At 39.9% G+C, this 27,532-nt stretch overlaps 1 protein-coding gene across 1 annotated transcript in view; it reads right to left on the bottom strand.

Annotated features, from left to right (window-relative positions):
• Positions 1-27,532, bottom strand: part of Robo1 (roundabout guidance receptor 1) — a 719,482-nt gene that overhangs the window by 28,118 nt on the left and 663,832 nt on the right. Inside the window, exons 19-25 of the mRNA XM_051150136.1 lie at positions 27,467-27,493; positions 26,035-26,077; positions 17,962-18,116; positions 14,921-15,256; positions 12,755-12,862; positions 10,007-10,151; positions 5,596-5,844 (exon numbers count right to left, since the gene is read on the bottom strand). Of these exons, the coding sequence (XP_051006093.1) occupies positions 5,596-5,844; positions 10,007-10,151; positions 12,755-12,862; positions 14,921-15,256; positions 17,962-18,116; positions 26,035-26,077; positions 27,467-27,493 (1,063 nt within the window). The remainder of the gene's footprint in view (positions 1-5,595; positions 5,845-10,006; positions 10,152-12,754; positions 12,863-14,920; positions 15,257-17,961; positions 18,117-26,034; positions 26,078-27,466; positions 27,494-27,532) is intronic.

The following is a 27,532-nucleotide window of genomic DNA, read 5'->3' as shown; positions in this document are numbered from 1 at the left end:
CAAAGTCAACAAATATAGGTTAAATATGTGTATATTTAAGGCTGTGTTTTTTAATAGGACCTTAATGATACTTCCTATTGCAAATGTTATTTGAGAATGAGAGTCAGTTAATCTCCCATCAGCAAGTACGTCTTGCGAGTTCTTTGAATAATACGGTATAGCAGAGGTTAAGGATTTGCCCCGGTTCTGAATGTGGTCCTTACTTGGCTTGACAGCTTTCTTGCCTTGCTTTGAAAGCCAGTTGCACCTGACTTCCTGATACTCTATGTTATAAGAGACCTGGTCTGTGGGGCGAGAGCCTGGAAGACAAGACTAAGTGGCAACAGAGGGGAGCCACAGAGCCCTGGAACATCCTGGACACGAATTGAGAAGCAAGTCACTTGGCAGGAGAGCTTCCAGTTCCAACAGCTGAACTGAGATGGAGAAGCCACATGAATGTTTTCAGAATTTCTGACTTGTAAACAATATAAAATGGTTGTGCCAGGTTACCAAATTTTAGAAAACCTTGTTAGACAGGAAGAGAAGGAACTTCAGCATTTTATTATGAATTCTGGTGAACAAAATAGACATGGCAGTCCAAACAAGCTTGGAAGATGCAAACAATAAATCATATGCCTAGAGGTAGTGCATTAGTAAAGAGCCCTCAGGACAGAGGTTGTGTAGGACCCAAACTATCTAAATCCATATTGAGATAACAGGCAAAGAGGATCTGACATTCTTTCTTGAATGTAAAGGATACATAGGTACTAGGTCAAAGGGGGGAACACAATCGTGTTCTAGGAGGATGGTTTTGACCATGCAGTGATCTTGGGGTGAACAAGAATAGAGTTCATTCTGAAGTGAAAGAATCTTAATGATGACAACAAACGCAGTGACAATGGAGAAGGGTGAAGTTACTGAAGAACTCGTCACAAGAGGTCCTGACTGCTTTCCTGGGGGAATTTTGTCTCTATTTTAAGGGTCATGGGATGCCACTGAATGTTCTTAAGTAGTCTGAACTTTATAAAAATACCCCAGCAGCAATAAGACCATTTAGTGGATAATGTCTACAATATAGTCAAGGGAGAATGGCTGCCAGAAGAAAGAAAGTACATTAAGACTGGTGTCTTGCATACAACTTGTAGTAGCATGCCAGAGTGATGTGTAGGTAGTAAAAATTTTGAGGAAAACAAGTACTTGGTTAAGTGGGTGTACTTGGATTAAAGTGAGATCTGTAGAGAAATAACTATCCTTAATGAGTGCTATGTCAATGAGGTAGCAGGGTGATGCAAAACACAACACATCTGTTAGACGGACACACATTGGAACAGGCAAAGGAAGAAGCGGCCGCATTTAAGATTTAACTCCAGATGAGACTCTCGGCATTGTTCACTCATTGAAAGGCAGATACAATGTAAGCGCCATCATTAGGGGACAGGTTAAATAATTTATAAGATACATTTAACACAAATATCTATGCTAAAGATGATCAGTGTAGAAAACACACTGCAATGGAAACAGCAGCTTGCACAATGAGGCTAACAGATGGTGCTCTCAAAGCAATGTGAAAACATACAGAGACAAAGGCATATGAGGCTTTTTTTTGCGTCCCTATCTTATTTTTTAAGATTATAAGATAATTGCATCATTTTCTCTTCCCTTTCCTTCCTCCAATCCCTTCCTCCTTACCTCCTTACCTGAACCTCTTAACCTGATTATCTGACTATTGGCACTTTTCTGTTTTCTATATTGCCAAAAAAATAGATCTTTAATTCAAAAACATTCTATAATGAACATATAGAATGTTTGTTACAAAAAGCAACAAGAGTCCTTAATTTTTCTTTAAAAAAAAAGATTTATTTATTATTTATACAGCATGGTGTGCCTGCATGCCAGAAGAGAGCGCCAGATCTCACTATAGATGGTTGTGAGCCACCATGTGGTTGCTGGGAATTGAACTCAGACCTTTGGAAGAACAGACAGTGTTCTTAACCTCTGAGCCCTCTCTCCAGCCCCAGGAGCTCTTAATTTTTCAAAATGTGTTATCTTTGACTTTATCAGTGTCCATCATCTAGTCTGAGAAGTTGAGTTTATATACCTTCATGTTGAACCAAATAGTTCAAAAGCCATTGAGTACAATGAAATTGACTGCAAGTTCACATATTTAAATGTATATTTCCCTGTAAAGGCTTTGTTTGTCAAGTAGTGGAAAGAGCACTGAGAAATTCAAACATGCTGGAGGTCTCTTCTCAAAGAGCTTTTAGTTTAAATGGAGGAACAGATACAAATGACAAAGCCACAAGTAACACCATTAGTATAGCAGAGATGTGAACAGAGCCTCGTAGAAAGCATTAAAAAAGCAGCTTCCTCACCTAAGGCTCATAGCAGAAAAGGCTAAAAGAATATAGGAACAAGAGGACCAGAGAGTTTCCTGTGAGATTGTTTCCTAGAAATGCTACACCCATGTCATACCAACATGACTGCCTAAAGAGGAGCTGAACAAGGTGGACACCAACAGACATGCTCACATGGACTGGGAAAGCTGAAGAGGCTTCAACCCTAGACAAAGAAATACAGGAAGTTATGGAATCCTGCGAGCAGAAGATATAGTCTTCACCAGGGAAGAACACAGTGATAAACAATTTATCTAATATCAAATGGTCAGCCAGGAGAATATACATACAAGTTTTTGTTTTTGTTTTTGTTTTTTGAGACAGGGTTTTTCTGTGTATCCTTGGCTGTCCTGGACTCACTCTGTAGACCAGGCTGGCCTCTAGCTCACAGTGACCCACCTGCCTCTGCCTCCCCAGTGCTGGGATTAAAGGCATGCACCACCATGCCCGGCCATACAAGTAACATTATATAGACTGAGCGTCTATTTAGGAATATGTGTGTGTGTATATATATACACACATGTATATATGTATATACACACATGTAACAAGTACTAGAAGAAGGCGGCATGAATTTGCAAGTGAGCAAGAAGGAATATATGGGAGGATTTCAAGGGAAGAAGGGAAGGAGAAATTATATAATTATTATAATCTAAAAAAAAAAAAAAGAACAATTAAAGAAAAAAATGGGGAGGAAAAGTTGCTCGGTTTTTCCCAGGCAATCAGAGGACAGCTTTGGAGGGGAAGCAGCCAGACTTGCAAGAATGAGAAACACTTGCCAGGTAGTAAAATAACAGGCCTATGCTGCGACCTTAAGATATAATCAGGGAATTTCAAACAGAGTGAGTTGAAAAGAGGGAGTGTTCAGAGACTGAAGAGAGGTGAGCAAAGGGGAGACCTGAGCGCCACGAACACTGTGCTGGGCTGGAAAGGCTGACTCTCTGGGAGAAACATCCAGAAGGATGAGGTGGGAGGAAAACGGAAAAGACAGAGAGGGGAGATCATTTCAAGGCTGTTAGGGCGTTTTGAAGCTTTTGGTTTGTTTGCCTTGCTTTTGTTTGCATTTGGGCTGAATTCTTGCACAGGCAACTGTAGAGAGGGAAACCACAAAGGGAAGAAAAAATGTCTAGAGCTAATTTGGAGTTATCATTAAAGGAGACAGACAAGTAACTGAACTTGTGGAATAATATGAAAACAGAGGATAAATAGGAGGATCATCACAAGGACAGAGGGTTTTGTCTTAGTTTTGCATATTTCCTTAGATATATTTTCACACATTGGCTGAAATAATGTGGTTGATAATTCTATATAAGATAGCCATGGAAACACAAGAAACACACAAATATACCTTGGTACTCAGGAAGAACATCAGGATGGCTTAAATACATTTGACAGCTATCAGAATATAAGTACTGGGTGAATCAATTAATAAGATGAAAATACCATTTGTTGAAAATACCCTGTCCCAGACACTTAACATACATTATCTGTTTGATTTGCAGAACAACTCATAAAATGCTATCACTGCAGGAGGCTTGAGAGGGATTAAAGAGTGGGAGGCAGATGAATGTGCAAAATAGTATAAGCCCAGATGCAGGCTGAATAGGAACCTAGAAAGTGGAAGTTAAACCACAGTAAACAACTGTGAGTGCATGCATGTGAGCATGCGTGTGCGCGTGTGTGTGTGTGTGTGTGTTTGTGACATAGCAGACAGGACAATGCACTTTTGTTCAGGGGAATGTGGAAAGGATTACGTACAGAAGACAGCAGATAGGCTAGCAGGAGTGGGGTGTGATGGCCCACACCTGTAACTCCTGTACTAGGAAGGGCAAGGCCGGAGAGTCACCACAGGTTCAAGGCCAGTCTGACCCATACACAGAAACCATGTCTCAATATATATATATATATATATATATATATATATATATATATATATATATATATATATATATATATATCAGAGTAAACTAATAAACCACCACTACCAACAAGAACAAAGAAATAAAAAGGCTGTAGACTAGTTTGGAACACAGTGGCTCTACTGGGAACCCAGAGGGGTGTAGTTAGGCAACAGGAAATCTAGGTAATTTTAGAGAATGAAAGAACGCTGAGGTACTTCAGAGCTTAATAGTGTCTATTAGCACCTCATTTGCTTTTAATAAGAATAGCAGAGATGCTCTGTGATCTTAATAGGGAAAAGAGATGCCTTATTTGTTCTCAATCTTCATACAGTTGCAAGGATTCATACTATTAATTTTAAATATATAGCCACCCAGTTCTACACAGAGACCTCATCATACATAAGAAGGTTTAAAAATTCCCTCTTTAGAGAGAGCATGTGATTTAAATTTCCTAATAACTTCTTACCATACTTAGTAAGCACTGCAAATTGTGTTTCAATGTACAGGGTAAAATTCATGCAGAATATGCTAGATTTTTTTATTCATGAATACTGAGGGAAAAATCTTCTGAGGAAAATAAAGTGTTCAGTTTCAAAGGATATTAAGAATCAGGAAAGCAATAGATATATAATATAATGTGTCAAGGGCAATAAAACAGTACAAACAAAATCATCAATGAGAAAAGCTAACATAACTCAGTAATAGGTTTTATCTGCTAGAAACGACATACATACATAGTCATTGTATGCAATAAAATGGATTGCTGTGGCTGCTCAACAGATTAAAGAGGCCCGTGTACAATGATGTGCACACTTAAACACACGTGTGCTGTTGGTGACCTGGACAGAGATATTCCAGCATAACTTTTATACTAAAATTATGGTATCTGGAGTCACCATAAAATAAATATACCAACTCTGCATAAATGATATTTTGCCAGATTTAAAATGACAGGAGAAAACTGTTTTTTTTTTCCTTACAGACTAAAGATGCATCTTGTCCACACAAAGGAAAGGCCATAGCACAAAACACTCACCGTCAAGAACATAGGATTTACATGAGACAGATGCTCATGAACAAAACTATCATAAGAGGTTTAGTGTTTAGGTCCACATTATTTTCTGGCTTCTAGTTCATGGGGTCCAATTCAGCTAACGTGACAGTCAACAGTATTAGTTGGTATGTCCATTAACTATATGAGCTGGTAGCCCGAAAGAAATGCTCATGTGGACTCAAAGCTTGTGTCCTGCCGCAACATTCAACAGCTATCTCTGAGGAGTCAGAATTATGACTCGCCACAGAGGTAGCCAATGAGAACATACCTCCTGTCTGCTTGATGGGGCATGTGGCCCACTTCCTCTGGACAATCCTGTAACATGGGCTGGAGCTCTTCCTGGGGAGACGGGGTGAGAGTGGCCGTGGACTGGTGGCTGTACGACACGGCTGCTGGAGAAGAAGCTGCCCCCCGAACAGGGGGGGTGGGGCCTCTCTCATCTTCCTCTTCTTCCAACTCATCCTGTTGTAAATACATCCTTGCAGGTGGCACAGGACATGGCATCTCTTGGTCATAGCTACAACAAAATACAGGAACGTGCAGTAAGTTCTTTGTATTAGAGAGTGTTGGCATCGAATCGCTTTTCAGGTCTGTAGGTTTCTGGGTCATATTAAAGAAGTATTGCTAGGAAACAGCTCATTGTTAGAAGGTATCAGAAGAAACAATAGGGGCTGAGAAGTCATACAGTGGGAAATAGCCTTGCGCAGTTGTTTTAGTGCATTCCCAGTGCATTTGGGACATTCCAGCTCTGTCACTCCCTAGGAGCTTTAGACAAAGATTGAAAAGGCACCGCCCATGACCCAAGGCAAGGTCCTCAACCGAGAGGAATCCTTTCACAGGCTGGAACTCAACTTATTCAGTCCAGCACCACCCATCTTTCCTTTGACACGGCAATGAAGTATTATTTCTTCAGTTGGACACAAGACTTGTTGGTTGGGAGTTTGAATGTAAAATACAATGGCCTTGAAAATGAAATGGCTTCTTTTCCCAAAGAGAGAGCTATGCTGGACCTCAAGATGCAGACAGGAAAGGCAAGCTCTTTCTCCTCCTGAAGAAGGGCACACTTATTCATTACAACGGCTGGGAGCGATCATACTGTATAAATTGTATGCTTCTTTTTCTTGCTCTCCTTCCCTTTGTTTTTCCTTCTTCTATGTCAGAGACACCAGCTCTTGCGTTATAGTCCAGGTTAGCCTCAGTCCCACAAACTGCTGGGATTGCGGGCATGCACCACCAGAGCTGCTTTTCTTTGCTTTCTCTTTACTCATGTTCTATCATGTCTTTTGCTTCCCTCAAGCAGAAGAGCTGATGTTCAAACATTGGGGACATTTGTGCATTCACTTTACTTTTTAAAACTATATCTTATTATATTTTATTCACATTACATCCCGATTGTAATCCCCTCACTCTTATATTCATTCCTGTTCCTACAGTACCCTACCTCCCTCTTTGGCCTTATTCCCCTTCCCTAGACCTCTGATAGGTCGGGTCCTCCTCCCCCACTGTCTGACCACAGCCTATCAGGTCTCATCTGGATAGCCTGCATCTTCTTCCTCTGTGTTCCCACAGGGCCTCTCTACCGAGGGGCAGTCCCCTGCTTCCTTCCCCACCTTACACCTGTATAGCCCATCAGCTGCATCTCAACAGGGTGTCTAGGTTCTCTGCTTGCAATGTCCTTGGTTGGTGCACTAGTTTGAGATAAGTTTTTAATCCTAGAAAGTTCTCCATTGCCCCTCTTGTCTATGTTTCCTTTGTTCTCAAGAAGCACAGTAATTTGTTCTCATATCTAAAGTCTTAGAGTATTCTTATTATTTTCTCTCTTCTGCATTAAACCACTCTACACCTTCTTTCCATTCTCTTTGTGAAAACTCTAGAGTCTAGTTCCTTGCTTGTGCCTGTCCTACGTCCCACTGCGTTAACCTTTCAATTTGTCTCTTTGTTTCTGATCACTCTTTTTTTTTTCTTTTTTTCAGTATCTTCAAGTTGTTCCAAGTTTGGAAAATTATTTGTACACCACTCACACAGATCCTTCACTTACTCCAAAGCAATAAATGATTCTTTCATTACTTAAACAATAAAAGACGAAGAAGAAGAAGAAGAAGAAGAAGAAGAAAAAGGCAAGGCAAGACACTCAAGTATCTGCACAATCTGGTTTACATCTGCTTTCCCAGCTTCCTCTCACTCCCTTGCATGTGATTCCTGTTAGCTCTCCAGGAGTCCGCATCTCTGTGTGGTCCCAGAGTCCATAAAGCCCTGTTCTTTATCCAGAACCTTCTCATGTGTCAAGGTTAAGAACAACTGCCATTTGATCAGGAAGCCTTCATTCTTCTCCTTCAAAATCATCCTCTTTGGAGTGCCATTGGAACGCCTAAAAGTTTTGCTTTGTTTTTGCTTTCTTCATATCAACTTCATGTTAATAGTGTGTATGTGTGTGTGTGTGCCTCTGTGTGTATTCTTGTACTAAGCAGTAACTATTATATTAAAATCGCTGGGACAATAAACATTTAAAAACAACAGCTGAGTGGCTCTTTGTTACTTGCACATTTGTTGCCTGCAAATTTACTGACTCAGTAAAATTTATATGTCACCACAAGATCAGTCTTGGTGACATTTTCATGGTTTCATGGTCATTCCCACATCTGCACAGAGGCCAAAACCTAGCCACCTGCCACGTATGTTCCCAGCTGTGGTTAAAAAAAAAAAAAAATAAATAAATAAAATTTATTTCGGGAGCTCATGTTTCTGCCCTCAACAGTCACCCTTCTGACTGTTTTCATAGTTTCAAGCTTCTTTCTTATTTTTTTTTCTTTTCTTTTGATGTTTATATCCTACTGGTTATTTTCCTGTTTATCATGACACACAATGGAAGTGCTGAAGTCCCAGGAGACTAAGGATGGCTATGATGGGCTTTATGCCCTTAGAGGTGAATGTGCTCAGAAATGATCCAGTACTGTCGGCTAGAAGCTTCACGTTATGGAAGAAGAATAGATGTCAACTAAGGTATTTTAAACAAAGTGCTCATAAAATAAGAGCATGCACTGACAAAAACCATTATGGTGGGGGCTGTCAGGAACCCCTTCCTACTTCCGCTGGGTACCCATATGCAGTAACTGAGACACATCAGCACTGCAGCTGTGGGTCAGGAGAATGGCCTATGAACATCTTCTGGATAAGAACTTTACTTAAAACACATTGTAAATACTATCAGACAATGGAAAGATGGGGACTTCTTTGTAAGCAGAGCTGAAACTGCTAGAGCCTTTTTTTAGTGGAGAATAAACTAACGAAGCCTTGTTTCTGTTATTTTTAGTCACCGAACAGACTGTATTTTCTGGTAGATCACACTTTTGGGGTGTTTTTTCTCTGTTAGGGGAGTTCTCCTTTGATGTTGCTGGCAAGGCAGCTTTTTATTTTGTCTGGTGTACTATGTCCAGTGACAGATTTGAGGAAACGGGAAACAGTATACACACTCCCTAAATTTCACCATGTGGTTTATTTATACTTATTAGCTAGTTTGAGAATCAGTCCTGAAAAATTTAAATTTCTAAATAAACTGCTTGGAGCACAATGTAATAATATCTATTACACTGGAAAACACACAAAGAAAGAGTGTTTTCCAGTATACCATGAGTTGTATAGATTGATGCAACTGTATTAGGAAAATGTAACATGGGACAAAGACATTCCGACACCTCCGGGCATCACTTTATTTATTTATTTTTTTGGTTTTCCAGATAGAGTTTCTCTTGTTGTCCTGGCCTCGCTTTGTAAACCTGGCTGGCCTCGAACTCACAGAGAAGCACCTGTCTCTGCCTTCCCGAGTACTGGGATTACAGGCATGTGCCACCACACCTGGCGTTAGACATCGCTTAACAGCAGAGATGTGTGTTAGAGAACCTCATCGTCACACAAACGTCCCACAATTCGCTTTCACAAACCTGGATGGAACAGTCCACTTCTTAGCCCTACAGCCAATTATTGTACTTAATATAGAAGATATAAAAAACACATCACACAGTAGTTACGTTTGCAAAGACAAGAAAAGTAGAAAAGGTACAATGAACATACTGTTGGTGGGGTTTCCCATCACATTACAATCTTATGGGATTAACATCACATAGTATGTCACAACACTGACTTCAGTGGCTCTATGAGTGTAAGAATGCATTTGAGATACCATGAAACCTTGTATATATGATTCTATGTATGAATTTACATGTATACACATTATTTTTTTTTTGTTAATCTCAAGTATTGGGATTAACGACATGCACTATCACTGCCAAGATATTATATACATTATCTTAATATGTGCATACAGGAATACGTATACATAAGTAGTTAGATACATCCATGTACATGAATGTATATAATAGGTATAATAAAGAAGCTTCCTAAAAATTGATTCATATTTGAGACAGCCTTAAATACATATATATCAAATGTATAATATAATATAAATATTATGCACATTTAATATTTAGGTACTAAGAAAGCTTCCTAAACCTTACTTTATATTTGAGACTTCCCTGAGAAGGGCTATTGAGCCCTGCTGTTTAGTTTAGAGACTGCTGTTTGTAAACGTGAGGAATGAGTTTCTTTTGGGCAATACAGATGAACCCTGACTTTTCTGCTCTGAAGCACGCGTACTGTACCTCTTACCATGGCAGCACCCTTACCTTTCATCTACGGACATGCTGTATTCTTCACTGTTGCTGTGTGGGGGTGGATGTGCCGGGGGAGGGGGAAGCAAGTCTGCCCAGTTCATGCCACCCTGCTTGGGCGCCTTTGGTGTCCGTGCCCCTTTTTTGTGCCCTTGACTCCCTAGAAAAGAAAGAAAACACATGTCTTTTGCTTCTGACCATTATATGTTATTTTCCATTATTAAAGAGGTTAATATTTTCTGCTATTATGCTACAATTAATAAGCATGTATGATGTGCATGCATGTTTGTTTGTGTGTGTGTGTATGTGTGCACTTTTCTTGCTTAGGCAGAACTTGATAGAAAAGGCCAAATTTCTGCCAAGTTCAACTGCCAAGAACATAGCTAAGGAAGCAACATAAACTTAAATGAATTTTACAAGTCATATCATTAATAGTGATCTTCCTACAGCAATTAATTGCATTATGGATTATCATCTGAAACAAATGAGCTGTAGACATATTTTCTGGAGTGCCTTTCTATTATTTAATTGCTGAGTCCTAAAATACAATATGATACAGATACGATCTATTAGTGTTCTACTGTTGCATTAAATCACTGAATATATATAATTTATACTTGTCCATTGGAATGTTTCAGGCACAATGAAATTGCTCATTTTCCTGGGGAAGGGAGGTAGGGGTAAAAAAAATTGCCAGAAGAACTAATATATTTAATGACAAAGGAACGAGCGAAATGCATTTATTTTTCAAGAGGACAGAAGTATTTTTGAACCAGTTTCTATAAAATTATGGCTTAAGATAATGAAAAAGATGATGTTCCTGCAAATTCTCTGTGGGTTGAGGTAGCCCAATTATTCAATTACTATGATGTTTTGAGTTTAGAACTGACTCGTCCTTTCAACATTGGTAGCTGGATCTACACTAATTTTTAGAGAGTTTTAAGTCAAAAGGTATTGTGTGATAAACACTCCCGCTCAACATATTTCAGGTCCATATGTATATCACGAACGCTGAGTCTGTAATTACTTTTTTCTCATATAAGCCCCAGTATCATAGACCCCTTTCATTTTTCTTTATTACTCTGAAACACGTCCCATGGGAGATGAAGCAGGCCTTAGATTATTCAATGAGCCTTTAAAATGTTTCTAAGTCACTTGGGACTTTTCAGTCACAGGAACGGTTTGTCACGCCAGTTGTTTTTGGGCTGGTGGTGGTCTGCTGTTGCATCAAGTGTGCACTGAAGGGCAAGCCGGCTGTGGAAAATATTCTGTGACTGTCAGCCCCGTGCCTGTGGGTCTCCGTGCTCTCTTACACTCTCTGATGCTTGCATTAGGAGGACTCTGGAGCATGTGTTAGGGAGTAACCATTAACCTGTGCCCTCCTCTTGGCTTCCTTATACACATCTGCCCTAAGTATCTGCCCTAAGATGTGGAACACTGCAGCCCTCTCCTGAATTTCATTCCTGTGCTTTGTTTTCCTCCAGCCAACACCAGACATCCCATCTTTAGTACACTTTACTAGGCACAGAATCACCAGTGATAACAGCAGTATCAAGATCACACATCTAAAGTGAGGGATGTAGAAGCCAACTAAAAATCAATAACTGAGAATTACATCCTTCTCTATTAATATATGGTTTTTCTCTACAAGCAGTTAAGAATTCAAAAACGAAATAACATATAGGATGCAAACAAATACCGTTAATGAGTTTACCAAAAATACATACTTGAAATTTTACTCAAAACCTGGGCGTTCAGTTACTTTGAAGAAGGAAAGGAAAAGAAAACCACTTAATGCTTTGAAAAGAGAATAGTCAGTAAAATCTGCGAAGGATCTAAAATGGTAAAGAATCATTTCTTAGCTCCTTTAGTTCCTATAAGAACCTTTAAAGCACAGGTTGGAGAATGCTTCGCCATTGTGCCTCCATTACGGGACGATAGAAAACTGCAAATGTGAACATCATTACAGAAGAGGGCAGAGCCCCTGGGCACAAAGACCCTAGCAACAACAACTCCCGCAGTTGCCAGGAGGCTCCATTCTTCCCTGTCCTGGAGAAGCATGCTCCACTTAAGATCAATCGCTCTGTTCTCATTGTGGTGTGACTTGCCACATGTTAGTTCTAATAATGAACCGCCCTTAATTACAAAAACAGGACTTAACTACCAGCAAACTCCCATCTGCAGCGCCTATCAGGAAAACAGCTGGCAGACAGCTGCAGCGGCATGCCGACCCACAGGGAAGCCTCCCTGTGGCTTTGGAGGCAGGACAGGCTGACCCTGTGAGGAAACTTCATGAGCTTTCCAGCAAGAACTGGGAGCTCTAGGAGAGACTGAACTAACAGAGGTTCCTGCCATACCTCAGCCCGAGATTATTGCTTCTAGGGTTTTCTTCTCCTTAAGTACACCAAGTGGTGACATAATTGGCAAATTAGTTATGTATTAGTTACGTATGTACTGTTTGGGGCTATATTTTGGCTAAGGAAAGAAAAAAGTTTAACCTGGAAAGATTATTTTTTACTTTTGATATTGCTAACTCTCAGTAACAAAGAAGGAAACAGGGTGCTTGGTATTTGATGCCAAGTAGAATATATGAAGCAGTTCATTGGGCAGACGGTGCTTTAAATTGCAGACCGGACCTGTGTCTTGGATTCCTGTGATACAAAGTGATGCTTCGCATCAGTTTAGTACCAGAGGTCATTAGCACTTTGCTCATCCTCTGGTTTTAATAGCAAGGCTCACACTGTTTGTACCTTTCTCACTTACCAGATGTACTACTACCCCGATCCGAGCTGTTGTAAGATCCTCCTGTATTCTGGTCGTAGGACTGGTTGTATGGGATGGTTGGAGGGATTGTGTCATTTGCCCGATAATCTAGACATTTCAGATAGAAAATAAAGTTTATTTCTTCTTAGTTATTTCACACTTGTTTGGTTTATATTTCTGAGTAACTGAAGAAGCCAGCTGGATAATTTGCTCTCCTGGTTTCCTCTTGTTTTTCTCTCCAGATTAACACTTCTAGTTGAAATACATACACATAGGCAAATGTATGTATTTTTAAATATAATAACATGTGGGCACAAATTTATAGTACAGTGTTGGTTTCATATGCATTAGGACTTGGATTCAGTTGAATGACCAAAATAGTACTCTCTCTCTCCTCTGTCTCTCTTTCTCGTAAAGGTATTTTAGACCAAGACCTTGGTTTATGGTCTCTTAGGCTCTCTGTGCTTAAGCACACACCAAGGCTGTGCTTTACAGTCTAGTTTCATATGGTAACATATTTAGTAGATTATCTACCTATTTAACTCTATATAGTAACAACACTGAAACTTTCCAGCAACATCGTATCTAGTAAAAATACATCTCCAATAAGAAAATATAATATCTTTTTGAACAAGATTTATTTATTAGTATGTATACAGTGTTCCTGCCTGCATGTGCACCCACAGGCCAGAAGAGGGCATCACATCACATTACAGATGGTTGTGCACCACCATGTGGTTGCTGGGAATTGAACTCAGGACCTTTGGAAGGGCAGGTGGTGCTCTTAACCACTGAGCCATCTCTCCAGCCCAAAAACACAATATCTTAATCTGCCCCAGAAATGCTTCTGTTTACTTGGGCAGAGGTGAAAATAAATACAAAAGGTAAGCCTGCCAGTGGTACGCGGCAATGCTAACCTGCCCACCTGTTTGTATTCCAGAGTCTTTATCACATAGTCAGTCTGCATCCAAGCAGTATAAATGAACACATGTTCTAAACTATTTATACACAGCACTTCCAGACCTTTCCAAGGCACATTCATATTATGTGCGAGTACATAATGTGGTAGAATAATGTGACAAGAGCTTGAACGACCACAGTGAACTTCAAGACTATAGAAATTCTCCCATCCTTCTTTGTCAGTTTTTGTCATCAACTTAAGTAGGAGTCTTAATGAATTTCATTAAAATTGGGTTATTATATCAATCAAGTGCTTCCTTAAACTTGGGGAAAGGGTAGATGACTTTATTATGAAATTAAAACATACAGCATGGGCTTAATCAAGTGAGATGCTTAAATTATCCCTTGGTAATCTCGAGTTGTCTCAAGAAACTAAAGCTTTGTCTCTAATTACTTGAAGTAAAATGTATCCTCTACCTGTGTACTTGACAACATTGTCCCATCTATTCAAATTAGAGCAGTCTTGCTTTTCCTAGAGGTATATAACTTTGCAAATCACTTTATTACAGCCCGAAGAACTGCAGAAAAATCAAATACCTGTCCCTTTCAACCCACCCATTACAATACAGAGACATTCCCCTCAGGCCATACAATACCATTCTGCAGCTTCAAGTTAATATGAAACTCAATTTATTTTAGGTTCTATACTGACAGACTTCAATCAGGTCAACCGCAGAAATTTAGGTCCTAGAATTATACACTATAGCAGTCAGAGTAACCACATGAGGTGATACAAGAAATTGAACCACTTCTCCAGTTCGAGTTTAATTTAATTATTTTTCTTCAGTTTGATATAAAAATGCCATTCGTTTATATGACCATGTAGAAGCAATTATCTTCCATCCTCAAGTGGAAAGGATGGAATAGTCTATTTATTGAGAATGTGAGGTATTGTGATAGCTGTACATTTGCCTTATGAATAAAAGATTGCATGTCCCAGGCAATCCCTCACTTACTATTAAATTTAAATTAATCTCAAAACCATTTGAAAATACTTATATATTATTATAAAATCAATTTTCCAAGGTTATTGTTGTGCTAATTAACTCTTCGACACTGGAAATCTTGAAGGCAAAGAAACAAGAATACTTTCAGTAATCAAAGGATGGATGTGACTTGGGTAGTCAGAGACCAGCTTCCACAGTTAGGGCTGGGGGTAACCGGGTCACTACAGAACGGGGAGGGAGCAAGTGCAAACCCACTCACCTTTGTTCAGCTTGTTTTGCTCCATGATGTTATACTGAATTGGTGCCACTTCCTGTTTCTGCTGACCCGGAGGCTTCCAGTGCTTCTCGCTGGAGTCTGCGCCACCGTTGTTCATGTTGTTGCTGAGGTTTGCCTGGATGAGCTGCGTAGTGGCGTAGGGAGTGGGCTGCCCTGATGGATTGACAAAACGCCCGTCCTTCAGATTTGGGCTATTGAAGGTTTTCATCTCATTGATTTTGTTACTAAGGTCCACATCACCATAAACAGTTGACTCAGGGAGCATCAGATTTGTTTGTTTGTTATCCAGTTGGTTGTTATAATTTGCTATACAATCAGCTACGTGCAACGAAGAGGAAAAGGAAAAAGTCATTCTGCATGGTTATTCGTCTTTAAGTTTTGTTCTAAGCTTTCTGAGTTACAATGAAACTGGTCTATGAAGGGCATGTGTGCCTAAGATGAACAGAAGGAATGAAATATTCACATGGGCATTCAGAGGAAACCAAAAATTTGAGGAAATAAGAATATTCATACATTTTTATATGAGAACCAGATATTTTTGAACCTCTTTTTAGTGTTATTTACAATCCAGTTTAAAATAGCTTTCCTTCACTCCAGCAATAGGAATTCCACTACAGCAATACACATATAGATCTGCTTGTGGAACCTTCACATTTCCTGGTCTCTGTTTACTAACCTAGTTCAAACTACTAGTTAGCTACTGAAATGAGAGAACTAAGCAAATAAGTTGAGGACTCAGAGTATAGGTGAATACAGCTTCTAACTTCATATCAAAGACGTGATATTTCGATGTTTTATAAAATGCTTCTATTCAGAGCTAAGAGGAATAGGGGGAAATTATAATAAATAGTTCTCAGGAGGATTTTATTAGTTCATTATTTGGACATATAGGATAATCATTATCAGAAAAGATGCTACATAACCATTGTTCGTGGTTTCATAATGACACCTCATGAAGTCTAAAATGACAATAATGATGACAAAATGAATCATGGTGGACAGGGTCATTTAATCAAATAAAGACAGAAATAATATCTAATATTTCTAAGATCTCATTTTCATGCTAATTCTACCTTCATTGAGATAATTAAGAAGCAAATAATATACACACAGACATATTTAAAGCCTGCCGTTTAAAGTATTAAAACAGCAGGAAAAACTAAAATTATACTTTAAGCTAAAACATTTTAAATTGAAAAGTTACCATGGAGGAATAACATTATTTTATTCATGTTGCTCAAAAGTGGCACCAACACTAACAGGTTTTTCTTCGATAATTACCTTTCAATAGGACGTCTTTAAAAGTGATAAGTTAACGTGCTTGCTACTTACAAGGCAACCAGGAACATAATCTTAAGAGCTTGCAATTTCCCTATGCTACTAAATCCAACCACTCTGCACTTCTGTCATACACCATGGAGCACCGATGTTCAGTTGATCTGGCTTGTAGTCATTCCATCTTTAATTTCTAGGTATTAGGTTCTGCTTAATAGTGGAGTAAGAAATACAACAAAAGCAATATGGTTTTGGGAAGCTCATCTTGCTCCGGCAATCTTTCTATATGAGTTTTATGAAATAGCTTGTTTCTAATCTTGGCACCTTCTTACCCTACCTTGGCAGTACAGCAGACACTGCTCATATTTCACGATAAAGCCCTTCAAATGTGGCTTGTATGCATGAGGAAACACTCAATCGATTTGAATTATAAAAGCCATCTGTGGCTCTCCTATTGGACAGCCTACATCTGAATATTACTTTACAGGGCTGTCAGCGGTTCTGTTTTCCTGTTGCTGTCAACACTGTCTTTTACTTAGGGTTGTGGGGCTATCTGTCCAGACTATTTGAGCATGGAGCTCTGGAGGACACAGACTTGTCACAAGGAAAAGTAACATTTACTGTTAGTGAATGGGACCTAGGATTATTTTTAAGGACAGTTACAGATATTGCTGTTTGATTTTTCTCACAATATATAACATATTCATCTACAGCCCACCTTCTCTGTCTCACTTCCTTAAGTCTATGCAATTTTCTACTTCCACAGTAACATCTTTTGGTGCTTTATGATTATTTTAGTTTCAAAATTTGTGAATATTGGAACTTTCTTCTTTTGTTTTTCTTTTTCTTTCTTTTTTAAAAAGATTTATTTATCATTATGTACAGTGTTTTGTCTGCATGTACACCTGTAGGCTAGAAGAAGGCATCAGATTACATTATAGATGGTCGTGAGCCACCATGTACTTGCTGGGAATTGAACTCAGGACCTTTGGAAGAGCAGGCAGTGCTCTTAATCACTGAGCTATCTCTCCAGCCCCTTCTTTTGTTTTCTTAAGAAACAATTTTAACTTTCTTTCTGTATCTTACAAATTCCATATTCTATTCTGGTGCTTTAGATGAAATTTATACAACACACAATAAAAGCAGGCAGACACTGCTTTTGTGGGTACTTATGTGGATGTACATTGTAAGTATCTTTGGAGCCTTAAGATTTGTTTTTCTATTGTAAATTTTGTTTTTGTTTTTGTTTCTTGTTATTTGAGATAGAATCTCTCTGTATAGCCTTGGCTGTCCTGGACTCACTTTGTAGATCAGGCTGGCCTCGAACTCACAGCGATCTGCCTGCCTCTACCTCCTGAATGCTGGGAATAAAGGCGTGTGCCACCACGTCTGGCTCTATTGTAAATTTTGATCTACAAATTAGGGTCATTTTCATCAAGAAGTGATTATTTTTGTTTTTGCCACTGAAAAATCTGGTTTTCTTTACAAGTTCATTGGCCTTCAAGTAATCATAAACATTAGAATTGTAAAGACTCTTACTTTTTCATAATTTCATTTTCCTTTATTCTAGAATTGGTATGTTCTGTTCAGGGTTAGAGAAAATATTTGACCAGGCTAGTTTATTACATATTTATGCTTTTCCCAAACTGTTGACCAGTTTCCTTCTCACTGAGGAAGGCCACATGGCTTTTTCTGGCTAATTCCTTATAAGAGGCTGACATATTTTCAGCTCTAGCTGTGTTCCTAACCTGGGCGACTGTAGGTGGTCAGGTTGCTGTCACTGTTGCCATTGCCCGCTGTGCAGCAGTTGATGGAGCAGTCATTGTGATTGTTGCCTGTGTTGGGCCACGTGTCTGCCAGCCATGGCTGTGTTGCAGGTTCACTAATGTTGAGAAGTCCTGGCCTAAAGGAAAACAATAAAGAAAAGCGAGTGTTGTAGGAATAGAAGACAATTCTTGCTCAGAATTCCAGTAAACATTTGCTTTGGTTAATCTGGCCATAATTTGGTGAGGTACACTGAATGATACTATGGTGCACTTTATTTTGTAGTCAGGTAATTGTAGTGTAATGGGCCAGAAGGTATCTCTGGGGACAGATCTATAAGTCTGAAATTTGGGTTTCAGAGTTCAAATCTTCAGTGTCTGCCGTGTTTCACACCATTTTTACCATGGTAATTAGAATCAAATATAGAATCTCAAACTATCACTCTACAATTTTGAGTCTTGTAGGATTGATCACTTGCCTAACCTCAGTGTTGACCCATTATAATTGCTTTATTATAAAATACAACATGCTTATTTACTTAAAAAAAGAAAAAGAAAATAGACCTTTTGTATGTTTGTTTTTTGAGACAAGGTTTCTCTTTGTAGCCTTGGCCATCCTGGCCTCGCTTTGTGGACCAGGCTGGTCTTGAACTCACAGTGATCCGCCTGCCTCTGCCACCGCGAGTACTGGCATTACAGGTGAGTACTGGCATTACAGGTGTGCACCACTGTGCCCTGCAAACAGATCTTTCTTATAGAGTATACTTTCATATTTCTCTTCAGAGTCCTACTGCTTTTAGAAAGAGTGTGTGGCTCTATGGCTTCTCAAACAGTGGTATATAAATGAGTCAGTATGCTGTTCTGTAAGCATGTCAGCTCATGGAGATGATGTAACAATGTCCCAAGTCCTACATAGTGGAAAGCTAATGAACGAAGTCTGATGAAACAAAGATGTTGACTAAAAGGAATATTAGTGTGCCACCGCCCCCAAGCCCCCAACACCCCCGCTAATGCTAATACCCTTTCATTTTGTGGAGGCAGAGTACCTGTGCGGTAATTAATGGACGACGTAGACTGCTGGTGCCAGGGAAGCAAGCTGCAGTCCACCTGCTTTTCAACACTGACTGCACTTGCCAACTCAGCGCAGGAGACGAAAGGGCATGAGATGTGTTATGCAACCCACAACAGTACAGACTGGCCCCGTAGGCTCTTCCACAATTTTGTTTTCATTGTCATAGCACGACAACCACACTTCTCACATAGCAGGGAGGCACGGGACTGCATGCTTTCCTCTCTAAGGCTTGTTTTCATCTGGTCATATATGTAGTTAACGGTATGTAACTTGTTATGCAAATGATGGCTCTCTGAGGGCTGATTCATGTCAGATGGAGAGTATGGACTGATAATTCTTAGAGCTGTGCCCATAGGGGAATGCAGACGTGCTCAGTTAAAATGAGCATTTATTCCCTGCCTAGAATGTGTAAGGCACTCATTGTTCTGAGTCCTCTAAATGTTGGCATCCATTTAATCATCCCAATTTTATGGGGTTTGACTGCTATCACCCAATTTTTTTCAGAAGAAAAAAAGAAAAAGAAAAAAACCTGGGACATGTGAGAGAGGCCTTGTGTGCACAGACGCAGACATGAGCAATGGCCCCCAGTGTCCACACCCTGATGTCCTGTGTGATAAGCAAATACAGAAACTCCTGGGGATTCCCTGATCTCAAACCCTCAGTAACGGGAAGAATGGAAAAAAAATGTTCTTTGGTCTTGAGAAAGCTGTTAAAATTGGGCTCTTTAATTATCAAAAGTGTTGGTAAAAAACATACTTTGAAGAGCAATGTTGCTGGACTGTTGGATTTTTACACATTTAAACATGAGCTGGGGCATGGATATTTGTGGTTTGAAATAGATGTTAGTTACAGAAAATCTGCATCGAGTCATCTTCAGAGTTCTTATTTTATTTCCTCTAAACTTAAACCTGGAGTGTTATCTCTGTTGAAATTATTAAGAATTAAACTCCTGTACTTGGCACCGCAGAGATGCTATGGTATGCATGAAGTATATAAGTCAAGTGGAAAATTCCCAGACTGACTCAACTGTTTCAAAAGGAACAGACAGTGTTTTTATGCTACTGTGATTCCCTCTGAAAAGACACGTTTACAGTGAGTGCTTTGATATCATCAGAAGCTTAGAGAGCTTCTCATAGAGATGGGTGATTTCCAGCAGGAAGGAAGATCAACACTCACACCTCAGGCTTCTGTTTAGACTTGAGTTTGGAATGACAATTATTTTCAGGGAGGAGGTAAGACATGACTATTGTCTCCCGATGAAGCTTAAAGGGCCAGGTGTGTATTACAGAGGTCTTGGTAAAAGCAAGGGCGGGCACAGCCACTCTCATAAGAGTGTCACTGCCTTTTGCAACTAACACTTCTGAGGGCTATGTTTACACATTTAAGTTTATTGGTCTGATGTATAAGTTTGTCTGCCTAGCAGAAGCAAAGCATATAGCAGCTACTGGCTTAAGCATGTTAAAAAAAAATCACTTTGCTTGATTGCATATATTCATATACTAAGAGGATTTGAGTCATGACCAACAAACAAAAACAGACAAACAATAACACCCCAAATGTGCTCTCTAAAATTACATGCCAATTCCCTTCAGTTCTTCCTTTTCCATTACTTCAGATATTCCTATCTCTCACTCTAAGAACACTCACTCGAATTGATAAACCACAACATAAATGCCACAGAGTCTAGGAGCTGTGGAAAAATTATGCGGAATCCCAGCAGTGAAGCCTGCCAACCTATCGGCTGTGTCCTCTCCCCACTGGCTGGGTGAATGAGTTTCAAAGCCCTAGGATACATCTAAGACTTGTCAGTGTTTTTCAAAGAAGCAAGATGTGGGTTTAATCCACTTCTGTCTGTTCTCCTGCGACTGGAAATGTGGTGTTGGCAGTCTTTACCAGGCAAGGCTGACCTTCACACGCCCTCCCCTCACGTTCCCCTAGGTTTTCCTGGTTCTTGCTGTGGTTGGGAATTTTAGTAGGTTTTCTTGGAAGAGGCAACTGGAATGTTTGAGGCATGAGAAACAAATGAGCAAGAAGAGCCGTTTAATATGACCATGCTCTGCCAAGATTACCACACACTCTTTGTTCTTTGGGTGTTGGGAGCAGGTCTCTTTGTAGAACCATGATGCTTACTCTTCTCTAAGGGCTAACCAAATCTACAACACGAGAAACTCTAAGATTTTCACACAGCCTTTTCTTTTATAAAATGGAAAGAAAAAAAATACAGCCCCCAAATAAACCTTTAAAACAAAGACAAAACGAGGGCCTTTGGCATTCATTTGTCTATCAAGTCATTCATCCTTTCGTTAGGACACCAGCGACATTGTTGAAGTACAATCACTGAATTTACTGATGTCAGACAATAAATTAGCTTGACTGCGTAATAAAAATTCATTTATTGGGCTGGGAAGAGGTATCAGTCAGTAAGGTGTTGTATGCCCAGGTTCAATGCCCAGAAACCTGTGTAAAACGCTGGGTGTGGACAATGGTTATCCCAGCTCTGGGGAGGTGGGGATAGCTGGCTCCCTGGGGCCCACAGGCCATGCCCACCCCAGAGTCTAAATGGTGAGCTTAGGGAAAGGACTCAAAATCCAAAATAGACAAATCCTGAGGAAGGACACCTTTGGCTTCCACAAGGGATACATGTGTACAAACATGCTCCCCCAATATGTATACCCACATACAATTCATAGATTCATCATGACCTGTGTACTCACTATAGGCCTGGATTTCACATTCTATGGTATAGTCACATACACCAAGGGTTAGTGAGATTTTTCTGTCAAAGTCTAAGCAGTAACCACTGAAGGCTTTTTATGCTCTATAGTTTCTTTTGTAACCACTGAGTTCTGTCACTAAGAAGCAGACAAGGACAGCATGGGGAAAATGCATTTAAAAATGTTTTACTTTATAGTCACACGTGTATGCTTGTATCTCTGTGTGAGTATGTGCATCCAGAAGATGTGTCTGAGACCCTGGAGCTAGAGCTACAAACAGCTATACACCAACTGGTGTGAATGCTGTGAACACAAACCTGCTGCAAGAGATGTTCTTAACCACTGACCCATCTCTCCAGCACATTTTGTCTAAAAGCTACAATTTAGTGACACCTGAATTTTTTTTTTTTTTTAAAGATGGTTGATTTACTTCATGCTTAATTAAAATAGTTCCATGGAACATATTTCACTAGAAGCTGCCCAAAGTGAGATTGATAGCTGGGCACAGTGGCCCACGCCTTTAATCCCAGCATAAAAGGAGGAAGAGGCAGGCAGATCTCTGTGAGTTCAAGGCCAGCCTAGTCTACATATCGAGTCCAGGATAGCCAAAGCTACGCAGAGAAACCCTGTCCTGAAAAACTAAAGTTAAAAACAAAAACAAAAAAGTGAGACTGATAAACTAACAAGTGATGGTAGGCAGAAAGGCATCTTTAGATTAGTCTTAATAAACTGTATGCAATGTCATGATCTAGTATACACAGGAGGCAATGTGACATGGGTTAGATAATATGGTAATATGTGATTCTGCAGGGTTGATTTATTGTACTTGGACCCAGGGGCCTACTGATACCAGTTTCTTCAGCCGTGTAGACATGATTAATTCACATTGCGAGGATCATTCTCACTTAATCTGGCAGAGAACCAGCAAGAATAATTTTAATCAAACCAGATGCAGTTGAGACAGCCAGTGTAGTCTCCCACAGTAGGCAAGGGAACACTAGGGTTTGTGGACAAATAACACTTGAGACTGTGAAAAAGCTAAGAGATGCTCAACAAGTGCACCCAAGGATGCAGGAGGTGAAAACATCTGGCTAGAGGATTTTGGCTGAGGCATCATTAACCTACTGATGTGCCAGGTTCATTGAGGACCCAGAATCTGTGGTGTATGAAGAAAACCAGGGTTGAAGGAATGGACAAAGAGAACTCAGCACAGAAGTTTGATGTAGTATGTATTTTCTGTCCCACTAAGACAAAATTATACAAACACACACACACACACACACACACACACACACACACACACACACACACACACACACACACCTGTGTTGGACCCTGCTGTTAAGGTTGAAGTCTGGCATTACCAGATAGCCCGTGAGCTCAGTGCTAAAATCATAGACTCCCTTCCTCAGCTGGGTTCCCTCCTCTCCACCTGGTCTGGGGAAACCCCCAGGTCCTCTAAGGCATGTCACATAGCTCTCTGGGAGATTACAGGACCAACCCCCTCCCAATAAGAAGCCTGTTCAGTGTGTACCTGGGAATTTCTGGAAATACCCCCAATGCCCTATGGTAATGAGATGTCTTAGTGCTTTAGCTTTCAACCAATGACCTTTCTCTATATCTGGAGTTCTCCCACCCATCCCTGCCCATAGGGTAATTAAGGGCTGTGTTCTCCTTCTTATGATAGGATGGTGCTACTCTCTGTAAATGAAGTATCCTAGCCTCAGCGAATCAAATACATTCATTCCCCCAAGCCCCTCCTACTGCCGAAGGCCTATAATGTCCCCAATTCACCAAATAAAAGCTCTCTCACCCTATTCCTCCACCATGACTATCTGAGACTTGTCATTTATTCTGGGGAAGGAAGAGCTCCCCTCCTCCCTGGAGGATTTGCAGCTGGACCGCCCCCCCCCCCCCCCCCGAGGCTTTGTTTCCAGCCATAGCTGCCTGGGTCACCACCAAAGCCTGCCTGATAGCAGTGAGCTCAGTGCCTATCTGCAGGACTGGAAAACAGCCTCCAGCCCTGCTTTCTGAACATCCTGCACACCTGTGCATACACAGGCACGGACACACACACATATACATACACACACAGACACACACATACCACAGCCATCCCATGGCCAGGGATGAAGCCTCTTCCCTCTGACCTGGTTTTCTTTTCTTTTTCTTTTTTTTAATATATTTTATTAATTTATTCGTATTACATTTCAACTGTTATCCCATTCCTTCACTATCCTCCCATTCCTCCCTCCCTCCTCCCTCCCATTTTCCCCTTATTCCCCTCCCCTATGACTGTGACTGAGGGGGACCTCCTCCCCCTGTATATGCTCATAGGGTATCAAGTCTCTTCTTGGTAGCCTGCTATCCTTCCTATGAGTGACCTGGTTTTCTTATTCTGTTTTACTTTCCCCCAATTGATTAGCAGTTGTATAATATAGCAGACTTTTTAAAGCCTCCATCTTCTTTATTATTCATCTTGTCTTTCTGACTAGATTGTAAAATCCAGGGTGGGGATTTTATAAAGTGGCTGCTACATTGTAGAAATTTATTCTAGTTAATGAATCAATATGTTTAAAATTGTGAAAAGACAAAACAACAAACATCCTGAGCTGTAACTCTGAAATTGTTATTTAACTGTTGCCTTTCCAGCATTCCGGTGCCTTTAATCATTACACTGGGGAAAAGGGTTTCTACTGAGTATTGGAAATAAATCCACATCACTGCTCTTAAATTTAAACAGTTATGTCTTCATTGCTAGTAAAATTTCAAACAAAGAGTTTAGGGACTTTGCAATTCTTCATTCACAACAGAACCATTTAATGCTACTTATGCATTTCTGCCATTGTTTCCCAGATGATAATTTTGTTTCTATAGGTTGTATAAATGCCTTAGCAAACACAGGAAGTTCACATTTTATTTCTATGCATGTGTGCGAGCACGTGCACGCATGTCCATGCACAGAGGCTACTGCCAAGAAACACTGAAGTCGACAGTCTTAAGTATGTACACAAAAGGTGGTGGCTAAATAATCAGGCATTCCAGATTTGCCTAGGAGGAAATGCTCTGATGCCAGAGGCTCATTCATGAACGCCTGGGCTGTGGCTTAGATGGAATTCCCTGGGACACAAACACATGCTGTGGTTTAATTGTTGAATCTAGGGGATTTATTTTTTTATGCAGACTTCCTAGCTTTGGGAGTGTTTTGGAGGCTGGCTTTGTTACACAGGTATGAAAACAAGAAGTTAATCTTATCCAGCACAGAAGAGATTAGTGTTTATTGCCACATTTGCAAAGCGTTGACTAGAGGGAGGCAACCACCTCCTTTCAAATCACTCTTTGTTGCACAGCAAGTTCAGTAATGTTCCTATCAGATGCGCCTCAGATTCAGGAATAACACTATATTCATTTTTCATTGTCTGGTAGTTAAACACATTATTCAGCTATATGCAGAAAGGCACTCAGCAAGTTACACAAATTTGAATTATAAAATAGGTTTTTTTGTTGTTGTTGTTGGAAGGGTTTTTATTTTCCTTTTCCTTTTTTCATCACCTTGATGTTACTGCTTTTTTTTTTGGAGGGTGGAAACAAAATCACCTTATTGTGGAAAATCCTTAAGCCTGTCTCTTGTGACTTCTACCCTGTTTCAGCCCCTTTAAGCTTTCTGCCACCTCAATCTGTGATTTCTCTGTGAATACGTTATAATTCGCTGAATAATAATCACCAAAAAAAAAAAAAAAAACCATAAATGTGGGATTGAGGTTCATTTTAATTAGAGGTGAAAAATCTCTTTGTTAACAAGCTACTTCGATTTCTTCCTTCAAATGTATTTCCCTCCATAGGAAGATGTGCATTATGCTAAATTCCTCCCAAGAACAAACATTACCCACAACTTCTGAGCAACTGCTGCTTTCAGCAGGTTTTCAAGCAAACACCTTCCTTTGATAGTGTCTGTTAACCAGCTATATTTCTTAATCTTCGTAAGTGCCACAGCTTAATCACTTTAACTCCTTTTAATCATCTGCTAAATCAGCAAGTCTGCTTTTCTTGAGTATATTCTGCCCTCTCGTGGTCAAGGACTAAAAATGCAACCATTCATATCTGTGACTGTAAATCCCCTAGTTTAAAGTATACAGGTGACCAGAGAGATCTCTTCAAAGTATCTGAACACATTTCACATGGAAGTTTAACCTTTTAATAAAAGAAGCAATGTCAACGTTAAGAAATAATTGGAATAGCCCTTTAGATCTAAAAATCAAGCAGGATAATTACCTCCCTCCACTGCTGACAGCTTCGCCTCCTCTTTGATAAGTTACTAGAATATTACAAGAAAAAAGAAAGAACAATTAATAGATATATTTACATAGCAGAATCCATTACATTCATGATCATCTTTCTGAAATGTCATTCAATCTCCCTTCCCACCTAGAAACTTTGTAAAAAACACTGTAAGATGTGACAGAACTTTGCTCCATCTAGGAATATTTTAGAAGATGGTTTTTAGACAAACTGTGTATCAGTTTTAATTTCTTAGTGTCTCAGTATGATCACAAAAAGCAGCATTAAGACCTCAGTACACTGTTCCTAAGCGCAACTCATCTGTATGTGCCCACTAGCATAGCGTTCCAATGGATGTGTTTCGACTTCCTCACTAGATGACATATTTCTATGATTTCTGTATGTATACATTTACATCCAGAGGGAGAGAACCCCTGCTAGACTGTCTTCCCAGAAGAAGGCACAGAAGTAAAGCAAAGGCACATGCTCAAATTAACCCTCTTTCCACACTTTCCATATTAAGACTTATGCCGTGCTGTGACAATTAATGTAACCTATTTCATACGTGGCTTGGGAAAACCCCTTTCACATTATATTTCTATCAGAAATTATATCTCCATCAGACATGAATGAAAACATATTTTAAAGGCTTTTAAGGATTAATATGTTTTATTTTGGCCAGAACAGGAAAACCAGATTTATAAATACTTAGGCGAAGAGTTAAGAAGATTAGCTTTACTGTAAATAGAGACACATTTTCTAAGAAGAAATGTGTTTTTAAAAGCTGCCAAGTTTCTGCTCCTTAGAAAAACTCTAAACTGGAAGTCTGTTGGGGAGAGATAACTGAGCCCAGCGATCCCAATAACTGGATTAAAAGTGAAGACACATGGAAACAGGGACACTTGGACTGAAGGTGACGTGAGTGGAGGACCCAGTCTAGATGCAGACTCTGACTTGTGGGAAGTGAAGTTTTATCTCTCATGTGGAATGGAGACTTTGAGGTTCCTCTGAGAATATTAATTCTACGGACAGCGAATTACAAGGGAGAGAAATTATTCTGTTGTTGGAAAACTTGAAAGTTGAAGTCAAGGGGAGGAAAGTGCACTGCTTTGTGTGAACTCATCAGTAAGGTGATTAGCAGGTTAAATCATGCTGAGGGTACAAAGAGTGGTGGGCTTGTTTAACGGGGACACATGCAGGGATGTCTAAGTGGCAGCAGAGCATCTAACTGCATTAAGGAGATGGAAAACAACATCAGCCGTTTATACTTCAAACGCATGCCTGGCAAGAGTGAAAGAAATATCACACTCTCCTATATAAGTCTTCCCCCATGTGACCTTGCAGAAGGCGTTAAAACCAGAAGCACACTAGCACCACACATGCCAAACTAATGGACGGAAGGAAGAGGGTAAGTGCAAATAGGTACCTGTTGGTGTGAAGGTAAAGGACGGGACTGAAAAATCAAAACAAAATAGAAACTAGTTATTAAGCT

This window comes from Acomys russatus, chromosome 8, assembly GCF_903995435.1.
Source record: "Acomys russatus chromosome 8, mAcoRus1.1, whole genome shotgun sequence".
Lineage (NCBI taxonomy): Eukaryota > Metazoa > Chordata > Mammalia > Rodentia > Muridae > Acomys > Acomys russatus.
Note: the sequence above shows the minus strand (reverse complement) of the source record. Positions and strands in the feature narration are given on the sequence as shown.